Below are 13,205 nucleotides of genomic sequence, written 5' to 3' on the forward strand. Positions count from 1 at the left end.
TGTGAGATTGATTATTGGCCCCTTCTTGAGATGACAGTCTAAACCTGCAAGTGTTTGAATAATTCATATAACCCTGTTAATGGCATTCATAACAACTACCTTTGGGACTAAAATAATGACTTAATAATAAGAAGGAACAGACTAAGCAAGTTTTTTAGTCTGTCTAATTATGTAAACTCTCTGAGGCATAAATTGAAAGTTCTCAACAAAAGCCAAATGGAGTAGGTGCTTTTTGATAATTCTCATAACATATGTTCCTCCACATTAGCATTACATGGGCCAAACAATCCTTGTATTTATGTTTTCCATACAAGTAGGGTCTAACCTATATTCTGATCTCTTCACAGAGAGGCAAATTAAATTAGTGGTCCAATTTGCATCTCTGATTCTGCGTGTCTAATTTCAAGCAGGTACATGAATAAGTCTCACTGAGGATGGCAAAGGTGCTGAGTTGTTTTTATAGGGTTGGCTGAGGCTGAGATGCAGGTGGGTAGAGGGAAGTCCTGAGAGGCGTTTGCTCTTACCCTGAGGTGTGATAGACTGGAAACTGCAGGAGGGTGAGTTTTCAGAGGATGTAATTGCAAAGTTATGAGGGTGTTTTGCTGGACCTGCATCCACATAAGTGAAACAAAATGGGCTGGGATCAGAAACAACCTGAGCGTTTAACTGGTCTATCCTCAAGGTGCCACAACCGCGCTGTGAATTATAATTTTCAAAGCAACCTGTAACAAACATTTGTTCTCCTAGCCTATTACAAGACAACAATTTACACTATCATGTGAATATTTTACAATAAACCATGTTTTTTCTCCATGGGGCAGACCCCCTTCCAGCGTGTCAGCAACGGTGCTGCTGTGGATAAATCACTGCATATCCTTGCTGTGCGCTGCTTAAAACACACATCACTGCCACTGTGCTGACTGCATTAATGCCCTGAACTAAATCCAGGGGAGCTCTGCTGACAGTGCTGATTAGGAGAGTATCAAAAAGCCACAGACAGGCAAGACAGATGAGCACCTCGTGTGCAGGTGCCAGCGAGGCTTTGCAAGGGGAAGTTAATAGTGACTGACCTGCCGTGCCCTTCCTGCTCCTCATCACCAGCCCAGCTCTGCAGCTGGTGTGGCACCAGGGTGAAACAGCAGCTTGTCCTAGTCAGACTGGAGAAAACAATCTGGAGACTGAAAAGGAAGCAGGGGAAGGAGCTTTCAGACTCGCTGACTTTCCCAGTATTGAGGGGATTGTGTCAGGTTGTTCATTTTCTGGGTTTATTAAAAAACATTTCTATTGGCAAGTATCCCTATTTTTCATCAGAAAATGTTTGTCTGGGTGCTTTCTATCTAGCTTTGTCAGAATTATGACTTTGGGAAAAAAAAAAAGGAGAGAAGAGACAAAAAAATTAAATTTCAATCCTTCAAAACCTGATGAGATCAGCAGGGAAGGGTTGCTGTAATAAATCTTTTAATGCCAGTATAACCTTGATCTCTTATTCAACCCTGTTTTTATGTGAGTAATGGTGAGTAGCAGTAAAGATATATTTACTTTGTGCTAGAAAAGATGAAGAATTATTTATGACAACACTATTCCATCTCATAACTGAAACAGGTAAACACCTTTGTTCTCCATAAAATGCGTCTCTGTTTATGAATCTGAAACTACATTTAAGGTCTCAAAGACCCAAGGTTTCATGTAGGCTTTAATCTGAGCATTTCTGGAAAGCTTGCTCTGGAGGTACACTTCAGACAAGGCTGTTCTGCAGAAAATGTTAGTGATGTTATTGCTAGCAGTGAGATAACAAATGAGGGGAATATGGTTATGGATTCTGTCCAGGAGCATCACATAGGGGTCTTCCTAAAGTCACTCTGTCTTCTCATCCCTCTTCTCCTCTCCTGCCTGCAATAATGTAGATAAGACGGATGCAGTTGGGTGGTTTTTTATCTTTTTGCCCATTTTATAGCTTCTGCAAAGTGAATATGCTAGCATTTGATCATAAATTGTAAGAGGAAGCTGAACACCTTCCACTGGAGCTTTCCCAGTCCCTGCTGTTCTGTTACATTCACGCATTACAATTCTGAATTTAATCTTCTGTTTTCCTATGGCTCTAAGGTTTGTAAACCATGCTGAGAAGTTACTGATGGCCTTTGTTTTGTGGAGCCCTTTGGACTTGTTTATGAAAAATGAGCTCCTGCATTAACTCACAGCTAACAGTGGAGCTGCACACACACCATGCAGATTTGCAGGACTGGTTCTGAATTGCCTCTGAAAATGGTTCACTGTACAATCAACAGGAACTCTTAAAATTACCTTGTTCATATTACTACTTTCTCTTAGAGAAAAAGTCTTCCTTGTTTATTTCCTTTGCAATATGGATTTTTTTTTCCCAGGTTCCAGTAAAATCTAGATTTGGTATGTCTTCCTCAGTGTAGACAACAATTTAGCATCCCCAAACAGATTTGAGTGAATCACTGGAGTCCAAAGCATTAGTGAAAATTGTTTAATAGATAATCACTCCTACAGCACCACTGCTGAGAGCAGTGAGCACAGCACCCTGGTCCCTTTTTCCCCTCCTGTGGAGAAAGGCCACGACTCTGTAACCTGCTGTGACCAACAGAGTGCTCTGTGTAATCATGGAGGTGGGAGGATTTTGGTGGTTAAAACAAATAAGATTAGAAGGAATTTCAGGGACTTACATTAAAGGAGTTGATTTTATTCCCCAGCTCTCAGTCATACACTGCTCTAGAGGGTATCTGCCTCAAGTGATTTTATTTGATTTGTTTTGGCTACATGGACGAATTCAATGTGCAGTTTTGTACCCAGCAGAGGACCTGAGGTGGTGTTTCTTGCCATAGACCCTGAACTCACATAAATTGAGGTGACTCCATGCCTGTGCTCTCCTTGTGCTTTCCTCCACACCAGCACAGAGACTTTGCACCATCCACTCTGTGCCTGGCATAATCTGGTTCTTGTAGAACCAGATTTAAATACACTGGTATCTGACTACTGGCTTCATTTTACACACAGTTTTACCTGAGCAACTCCATGTTCCTCACTCATTCCAGTCCCAGAAATTCTCCTCATTGACATGCAAAGGCCATCAGATCAGATTCCACAGCCTGCAGGTGTCAGGCAGAACCTTGTGTGAGTTTCATAAAGTTCTTCATGCCATAAGGTTTTAGGGCACAGGGTGTTCTTGGACTGCAGCCAAATCCCTGGCATTTCCTGGGTGAGTCAAATCCCATGGATGCAGGAGACCCCTCTGAGGTGGTGCTGAATGCAGGTCCTTGAGCAGAGGTCAAGTGAGGTCAAATCCAAATCCTAAAATAAGTTTAAATGGTAAATGTTAAAATGGTAAAACTGATAATTTCTCTCTTTCTTTTTCTTTCTTTCTTTCTTTCTTTCTTTTTCTTTCTTTCTTTCTTTCTTTCTTTCTTTCTTTCTCTCTCTCTCTCTCTCTCTCTCTCTCTCTCCCTCTCTCCCTTTCTCTCTCTTTCTTCCTCTCTTTCTTCCTCTCTTTCTCTCTGTAAGTAGATTCCTCAAATGTCTGTGCCTGCATCTTCTTCTTACTAGGCCTTTACCATGCCTTATTACTTAAATTACTGAGATAAATCTCTCAAAACACTATTGATCTTCTTTCATCCTTGCTTTTTTTCCAGTTCATCTAGGTAATGATAAGGGATCCTTAGATGAATCCATTACCCTTTTTAAAAATATATGTTATTCTTTTGTTCCTATCCTGGTGACTCTCACCTCTTTGTTTTAGAACATCATCACACATGTAATTAAAATGTATAATTTTCTGTCCGGGGCCTTAATCCACAAAGCAGAGCTTTCTTAGCTGTTTTTCCCTTACAATTGCCACAGAAAAACACATTTGATAAAGCTTCTATTGCTGAAGGATGTAGTTCCCATTTCTTCACAGTTTCCCACTGAAGTATATTAAATTAGAAATATTTTGGCCCCTGCTTTGTTACAGCCATTGCTAAAGTTGAATTGTTTTCAATTTTTGCTGAGGTCAAACTTCAAAAATTTAAAACACAGAAGAACCCAAAGTTTCAAAGGAAAAATTAGTTCCTGATATATCCATATTCACTGAAAAGCAAGGCATTAGCCCAGAAGGAATTTCCATATAAGCAAGCCACGGGCATTTGAAAGCTTTTATTTTTTTCCCCACTTCATTGGGATTTTTCTGCAAACCTTGACAGGACATGTAGAGCTTGGAAAACAAGGCAGCCTGGTTTTATTTCTTATGTTGCATCAAGTTCAATACTGCTTAAAAATAAAGCTCAGTTTGTGATTCAAAGGATGGACACTGATCAAGAAATCCTCCAAAAGGAAAGATTCTGCAAATGGGAATAGGTCATCCAGTGGTTAATGCCATGGTTTCATTAGAAATTATTTTTTGAGACTAAACAGGGAAATAAAATTCCCATAAATTCTCATTCAAAAACCCAAAAATTATTACCTGTAAATAGAAAAAAAAAGGTAATTAAGCTGAAAAAATATTAGTTGTCTGGATCAAAAAAAATATATTAGTTATTACTGGATCAAACAAAATTTGGTGTTGCATTATACCTTCCTTTTCCCATGCAGTGAAATGTGAAGATGCTACCAGTCAGCAAATAATCAAAGTCTGGTTTCTGTTTCCCTGTGCTTTCTAATTTAGTTTTGCAGATGGTATTCACTTCATTATTAGCAATTTTGTAAATACATGGAAAATTGGTTTACTTTCCTGTTAATTAATATTCTGAAATTCCACATAGAGAATGAACTACTCATAAGAGACTTACATAAATCTTTAACTGGATACTATTCCATGTTAGCTACATTTTTAATGTAGTTATGGGACTAATAGTAGTCTCTGGAGCTGTCCTTTTACAAATATAACATATTTATTTTATTTTGTTTTCCCCTCTGGGGGACCAGGAGTTGGGGAAAAGAAGTTATCAAAGGCTGAAAAAAGTAATGAATCTCTTCTAATTTATACCTGTCTGAATTCCTGTGGCGAGCCCATTCTCCCCACTGGAGTTGAAAATATTCCTGAGCTTTCCTGCTATATGTGAAGTTCCTGTAAAAAATCAGGTGGTTTTATAGGAGGCTTCTCCTCCTTTAATGGGTCTAAACCTCAAAAACACACATTGTTAATCTGTGGTCTTCAGGGCAGCCAGGACAAAGGTGAGAGACGGAGAAATCTTGACTCCATGTTTCAGAAGGCTTGTTTATTATATTATGGTATATATTATATTAAAAATGCCACACTAAAACTATACTAAAAGAACAGAGAGAAAGATGCATCAGAAGATGAGACAGGATAGAAAGGAATGGATAACAAAGGCTTGTGACTCCCAGAGAGTCTGAGCCAGCTGCCTCCTTGATTGGTTATTAAGTAGAAACATCCAGCATCAACCAATCAAGAAAGCACCTGTGGCATTCCACACTAGCAAATAATAATCATTTACATCTTGAAGCTGAGGCCTCTCAGCTTCTCAGGAGGAGAAAATCCTGACAAAAGGATTTTCATAAAAATGTCATGGTGACATTAATCCAAAGGTGTGTGAGTGTTTAATAATTTCTTATAGGGAGAACTATATTAAAGCTACACTAAAAGCCAACTATTCCAAAAAAGTAGCTAGAGAAGTAGCTGGGCTCATTAAAAAAATAATCCTAGAAGAAACCACAAAATTCTGTAGTTTGGACAAAGAAACCAGAGATTTCCTATTGTGCACACAGAGAGATCTTGAAACACCAAAGCCTTATCATCTTATATCCTTCACAGAGGTTAGATTTTATTACCAAGGGGGAGAAAGTCTTCAGGCCAACATGTAAACAATAAAGCAATTAAGGTATTTGGACAGCAGATCTGCTTCTGAGTCCTCCCATCCCTGTGCTGGGACTGCTGCTCCAAACAGTGGGGACTGCCCTGGGTCAGCTGCAGTCACTGGGGAGCAAAAATAAAACTCATTTTGAGGAGACAAGTGCTAATGTAGTGCAATGTATTATTTACCCTGTCCCAGTTGTTTGCTCTCCAGTACTTCCACTCATCTCTTTGCACTGCACATCTGCCTGCACCTTCACACAGCTCTGACGGTGTGGCAGCTCTTTGCTGAGCTTCGTTGGGTGCAGAAGCCCCAGATTTCAGCTGAGAGGGAGGGAGTGCAGCTGCCACAGGCTGAGTCTGACACTGTTGGGTTTGAATATCACACCCCGAGTTGTCAGGGTTCCCATGACACAGGTGGGTAAAGGAGGCAGAATTAAGGCTGCTGGAGTGATGTTGAATTTTCCACTCTGAACAAATCTTCATTTTGTACTTCAAGGAGCTGCGTTCAGCTCAGACAAGCACACAAGGAGGGTTCACATCCACTGATTGATATTTCGGTATTGACTGCTTTAGGATTAGCATTTCAGCCTTGATCACTAGGTATATGAATTTTCAGTGAGAGTCAAGAAAAAGTCTCATTTCTTTGCTGTCAGAACTTCCATGCAGTTTTAGTTTCACATGGAAGTTTTACTTGATGCTAACTGAGGACCTTTTGTATGGTATTGCAAATTGGCTTCTAACAGAACAGAAGATAACTTTTGGTAAATGATCACACTGTTTCATTTCCCTTTCAGGCAGGAAATATGTAGGAGTAACCCTATATGCCAAAATTAAGCAATATCCCACTAATATTCTGTATATCCATAATATACAAGCACACATACAGGAAATAAGGATAGTCCAAGCTTTTGGTTCAACTTTTTCATTCATTTGCTTTATACATTTGCACATTAAATTCATGAAAGATAAAAGAATTAATTCAAGTATAAAAACAGTCATTTAAGTGCTACAGCTATGGGTTTTTCCTCTCATTTAGGAAAAAAAAAAAAGGTGGAATTAAAGGAATCAAGGATTGTGCCCCGTCAGATTAACAGTGTGCTGCTATTTCAGATAAACCTGCAGAAGAAGATGCGAGTCACTGGAGTTATAACCCAAGGTGCCAAGAGGATTGGAAGTCCAGAATACGTAAAATCTTACAAAATTGCCTACAGTAATGATGGGAAGTCATGGACAATGTACAAAGTAAAAGGCACAAAAGAAGACATGGTAAGATAAAGTCATCTGTTACTGAACGTATCTCATGGTTTAGCTGCCTTCAGAAGCATGAGATGTCTCTGATATTTAAGCCTAATTGCCTGGCAGTATGATATAGGTTTCACTGTTATTATTTTTCTGTGGGAGAAAAAAAAAATCAAAAAATTTGCATTTTCTCTCTGCTCAGAATTTCTTATACTTTAATTGATGGTTGCATAAATACTATTTCCCCAAGCTAGAATAATCCTGTTTATTACACTTAACTGATTTTCATATTAATTAGTTTACCAGTAATTACTCATTGCTCTGTTTTCAATTTCATTTTATTGCATTGGCAGATTAGCTTTAACCCTTGGAAACACAGAGTCCATTCATCAATGCTAATCTCTGTGCTGCACAAACACTATCATCCAGTGGTGTGTGTGTGTTTACAGTTTATAGTTACCACTTTTTTTTGATGGAGCTGCGCACACAGAGCAGGGAAAAAACCCTTTACTGTGTAAGTTTGCATAGAATTCAGGCACTGCGCAGCATTAGATGTAGTTTCTCTGTTAGGAAATTAAGATTTTGTGTGATGAGGTGCATAATGAAGGGGAGAAACACAGCACAGGGATGTCTGGTTAGAGTGAGGGGTGAATAGAAAAGTGCTGATGGGTTTAACTCATCCCCTCTGTGATCAATGGGAGGGTTACAGTGCATTTCAGTGGGAGCTGGATCAGGTTCTTGAAACAGGAGAGGAAAAAATAAACATCAATCAGAGCAAATAATTGCAGGCTTAATTGAACTGTGACTATTTTCTGCATTAATTAATTAATTAATTAATCAAGAAAAGAAGGCATAATTTAGTTACATTAGGAGCTTCAGTTTCTGAGTGACAAGACAGAGACCTTGGTTCGGCCCAGGTGACAAAGCCATCATGATATGGCACAGCAGGACATTCTGCTGGGAAAATTCATGTTGGCCACTGGGAGTGCCAAACCAGCTGCAATTTGGGGAAAACCTCTCACGTACAGAACAATTCAGGTGCTTCTGAGACAAGGGAACTCACTGGGATTCCAGGAATCCTCCTGACATATTTTTTTTTCCGTGTGCAAACGTTGCTTCCCCGCAGGTGTTCCGTGGGAATGTGGACAACAACACCCCTTACGCCAACTCCTTCACGCCGCCCATCAAGGCCCAGTACATCCGGCTGTACCCCCAGGTGTGCAGGAGGCACTGCACCCTCAGGATGGAGCTGCTAGGCTGCGAGCTCACAGGTGGGATCTCCACAGCCCCCAGCCCTCCACCCCGCCCAGCCGCTCCCGACCGCGCGCACTTTGTCCCCCCTGCGAGATGCACTTGGCCAGCCTGAGTTTGTCCAGTTGCTTCCATCCTCTTTATCTACCTTAAAAAAATCACAGAATCACCAGGTTGGAAGAGACCAAGTTCATCGAGTCCAACCCATGCCCTAACACCTCAACTAAACCCTGGCACCCAGTGCCACATCCAGTCTGTTTCTAAACACATCCAGGGATGGTGATTCCACCACCTCCCCAGGCAGGCCATTCCAGAACTTTATCACCCTTTCTGTAAAAATTAGTTCCTGAAATCCCACCTATATTTCCCTCAGTGTAGCTTAAGACTGTGTCCTCTGGTTCTGTCAGCTGCTGCCTGGAGAAAGAGACCAACCTCACCTGAATACAATCACCTTTCAGGAAGCTGTAGAGAGTGATGAGGTCACCCCTGAGTCTCCTTTTCTCCAGGCTGAACACCCCCAGCTCCCTCAGTGGTTCCTCACAGGGTTTGTGTTCCCAGCCCCTCTCCAGCCTCGTTGCCTCCTCTGGAAGTGCTCCAGTGTCTCAACATCCTTCCTAAATTTGGGGACCCAGAACTGGACACAGTCCTCAAGGTGTGGCCTCAGCAGTGCAACACTTGGCTCAGCTGAGTGATGGTGGCCACTTGCAGTGGGACAGGAATGTGTCCTAATAAGGCTGTGTAGTATTAACCTATTAACACTTCATATTTTTTCCTGTGTGGGTTAAACTCCAATTAGTCACAGGAATCGCAGAACCAGTGAGGCTGGAGAAGAGCTCTGAGATCATCAGGTCCAGCCTGTGAGTGATCCACACCTTGTCACACAGCCCAGAGCACTGAATGCCACATCCAGTCCTTGGACACCTCCAGGGATCGGCATTTAGCAGTTTTAACACGCATTGATGGCCATGTGGACTCCTAATGTACCACCCTGAGCACACTACAAGGCAGGGAGCCTCATCCAAGGCCTGAAAAATTGTTCCTGAGCCCCAGAGCTGCTGGGGATCCTTGGCAGCAACATTTGTCACACCTGATTTGGGTAATTCCTCCTGGCTGTGGGGTGACACCACCCCTGTGGCGTGTGACATCCTCAGAGGGATAAGCCTGCTTCCCCTGCTGTTGAGGACCACTCCAATAAGATACAACTTGGTTGGGCTGCTTTAATCAAGATTTCAGTTTGGATTTGTTTTCTGGGTTTAGCAGAAGCACGGATAGCATCTTGTAGCAAAAAGTAAATGAAAAAGTGGACCCAGTATAAACCTTCCCTCAGATTCTTATTAAAGCTTTGAAATGTAAAGCCTGACCTCTAGCCACCTTCTGCAAGAACTGTGTTCCCTTACAAATTCAAAAAAGCATGTAAATGTTTTACCCTTTTCCAAGAGATAAACCTTTTTACTGGTGGGAGCACTCTACTGATTCATTTAGGAGTGATTTTTATGTGGTTGCCTCTCTACTAAAAATAGTCACCCATGAGTGATACATCAAAACAGCTGGAGTTAAACAATTCTCAGTCAAAACCAGATTCAGAAATGAAAAGGTAATGCATTAATCTTGGTGTAGCCCTTTTCCAATAGAGATTGGTTTAAGGGTAAATAGAAAATCCTGTCTAGCTGTTTTGTTCTATTAGTTTTGGGTTTTTTTATGTCTTTCACTTCTGGAACCACGATTTAGAGTAAGTCCTTGCCAGAATGACTAGGAATTGTTTTGCTCAAAGAACTGTAAAAGCTAGTGAAGTGAATTAAATTCAGTGGTCTCCTAACAGTGTCAAGGTCATCATGTCTTAAAACTGTGGACAGCTGAGGCTCAGCAGAGCAATTACAACCTTACTGAAGGAAAAGTGTAATAACACAGACTAATTCACTCTTAATTCCAGGTGGTCTGCCTTGGGTGGAAAGGCACTTTGAGGGGTCTGCCTTCTCTAACATGCCCTGGTGAGAGAGAAGAGAGTGAGTGATAAACAGAGGGGAGACTTGCAGCATTGGATCATCATAAAAGCTAACTCCTTAGGACAAACTTCAGCAAAATGTTCAGTGCAATCTGCTTTAGTCTCATAAATAGCTTTACTTACCAGGACCCACAGTCAGATCTCATTGAAAACCAGGATCAATGCTAGTGGAGCCAACCATCAATAAATTAGGCATTAATTTTCACGGCCCTGTGTTCCTGCCTTGCTTGTGCTTTGCACATCTCTGTGTCCTGCCCTCCCTTCCCTTCACAGAGTATTGATGTGAGGGGAGAAGCAGATCACAGCTACTGCTTATTAGAATGCCTTTATTCATTAAGCTGTTATTAATAGCAGCATCAAGCTGTTGTTTTTAACAGCAGATCGGTGCTCACACAACAGTGTCACTTACTCATGGAACTCACTCTTGCACTCCAGCATCTGCCTTCCTGCAGGCAGCGCCTGCAGTGTGCTGCTCACAGTTGTGATTGTTCAGCCAGCTCTTGGTGTTTGGTGTTTCTCAGTTCCTGCAGAGGGATGTTGGCCCCCAGAACCTAAACATCCCTGTGGGACTCACTCAGAGGAAGCTCCTGAGTGTGTAATTTTCATCTCCTTCAGGAATGCTGTTCCCTGGTAACTATTTCTTTATCCTAATGATGCCATGTGAAGGCTGACCTAGAGCAGAGGCTGGACAGAGTTAAAGAATGAAGCAGGGATTTATTAAAAGGATCTCCTCAATGGATCCACTTGGGCAGCACAAGAGCCCAGCCAGGGCTGCACCCAAGATAAACCAAAATGGTCCCAAAATGCACGAGCGCTCACGGGGTCTCTCACTTTGATCAGTTCTGCTCCATTTGCATCTTGCAGTTCATTGTCCAGTTCCAACTTTAGGTTATGCAGTCCCATCCTGCTTGTTTTTCTCTGTTGTTTATGCTCTTGGGCCTGAGATTTGGATCATTTGTCCTTGGTTCACAGCTAGAGAAGGAATTGATTTGCCTTCCTACTCTGTGCAGAGAGCTCACCATCCCCTAACATGAAGCTCAGAACTGCACATTAAAGAAGCACAGAATCTGAAAAATATAAAAGTTAAAACCTGAGGCATCACTAACAGTCCCTGTGGGCACTATTCACACAAAACTGACACACAGGGGTACTTTATCACACCTGCGGTTAAAGATAGGTTCCCCTTTCCTCATTTGTCCTCAGAGCTCTGCAATCTGGAAAGGAATTCTTTATTTGTTATTTATAGGCCAGGTGGGATGGAGCTTTAAAGCATCAAGGTTTAATGAAAAGTGTCCCTGCCCATGGCAAAGGGGTTGGAATTAGATTTGCAGCTAGGTGATCTTAAGGTTCCTATCAACCTGAACCATTCTGTGATTCAAAAATATGAAGAAAATTTTTTACATATCTCAATTTTTAGAAACAAAAAATATCACAGTATAAATCAAAACAAAATTACCTTTGCCCTCAAATAATTGACGTATGTTGCTTTTGCCAATACTGCACAAATCTTTGTGCAAGACAAGATTCATGAAGACTGTTGCATGCAGATCCATTTGTGGGTTTGTCTTTACTACATTGGATATTGAATATTTCCTTTGAGGGTTTTCAAAGGAAGTCGTAGATGAGGGGCATAGTATGGATACAGACTGAAGAGTAAAATATTCTGCCCTCTGAGGAGTCAATAGAGAAAAACCTTTGTGTTTATTCCTCCAATTTTCAGGTGCTAATCCCCACTCTTTCGTGTTATTTCCGCTCTCCTGTTCCATCAAAATAGACCAAATAGGACCTGCAAACTTATACCTGGTTAGATTTAAACATACAGAGGTATCAGGTATAATTTATCACAGATGGAGGTACCCAAAGCATCTCAAATATTCTAGCCTAAGATGCTCCACTGGGTGTAGCCGTGTGTCTGCATCAGCTATCTCTGACTTTAACAGATTTCAAAAAAAGAAAAATGAAAATTGAATCCTTTCACAGGGACATTGAAAAGCAAATTTAAAAGCAATGAAGAGGAGATGTTTCAGGGAGACATAAGCTTAGTTATAAACACACACCTGTGAGGCATGACACGAAGCCCTGTGCTGGTTTGATGGCCCTGTCCTTTCTGCTGTAGGTCATGGCTCAGTCCTTCAAACAGCCACGATCTCCTGTGGCAGGGGCTGGGAAGCTGCTGCTCTCTGTGACACAGCACCAAGACATCCTGACACCTGTGTGCATCACATTTGCCTCTCCAGATTCTCACTGTTCTTCTCACTTTCTCCCGTTGCCTTTAACAACTGTCTTCCCACCCCCTTTGGGGCCACGGAGAAGGCAGGCGAGTGTAAAATCCCATTAATTCATGCACGCATGCACAGGCACACAGGCAGGCACAGCTGTTGCTTCATAAATCAATAATAATACTCAGAAAAGATAGAACTGGTTTTGATGGATTGGGCCAGCACTGAATCACAGCTTTGACAACCCGTGGTTTTGTGACAGGAGCCTCCTTAGCATTCCTCGGATGAGACATTCTTGCTGACAGTCCTTGTGATCCTGGAGTGATACTTCAGAATTTAATAATAAGCAAAGTCCCTCTCCAAAGCAGCAGATTAGTCTCTCTTATTTCTATTATCAATTGCTTCCTCCCACTCCCAGGAAAATTGTTTTGTTGTGTTTTTGAATGAGTCCGTTCTACCGACAAGGCTGTGCCATTTCCATTTGTGCACTGAAAATCAGTTATGTAAGACTGGAGTTGGGTTTTTTTCAAAAGTTAACTCTGTTTTCTCTTGACTTTCCATTTGTTTCTTTGGGTTTTGGTTTTGGTTTTCTTTTGTTTTTGTTTTTTAACATGAAGCATGTCAATATTCAAATTTTAAATACAGGAGATACTGCATTAAAGATCATATTGTTAATAATATA

General features: G+C 41.3%; 1 protein-coding gene across 2 annotated transcripts in view; it reads left to right on the forward strand.

Moving 5' to 3' along the window:
- Positions 1-13,205, forward strand: part of EDIL3 (EGF like repeats and discoidin domains 3) — a 238,638-nt gene that overhangs the window by 175,410 nt on the left and 50,023 nt on the right. For both annotated transcript variants that reach the window (XM_038123269.1, XM_038123268.1), the window contains 2 exons: positions 6,923-7,078; positions 8,178-8,322. In XM_038123269.1, the coding sequence (XP_037979197.1) occupies positions 6,923-7,078; positions 8,178-8,322 (301 nt within the window). The remainder of the gene's footprint in view (positions 1-6,922; positions 7,079-8,177; positions 8,323-13,205) is intronic.

This window comes from Motacilla alba, chromosome Z (assembly GCF_015832195.1).
Source record: "Motacilla alba alba isolate MOTALB_02 chromosome Z, Motacilla_alba_V1.0_pri, whole genome shotgun sequence".
Classification (NCBI taxonomy): Eukaryota; Metazoa; Chordata; class Aves; order Passeriformes; family Motacillidae; genus Motacilla; species Motacilla alba.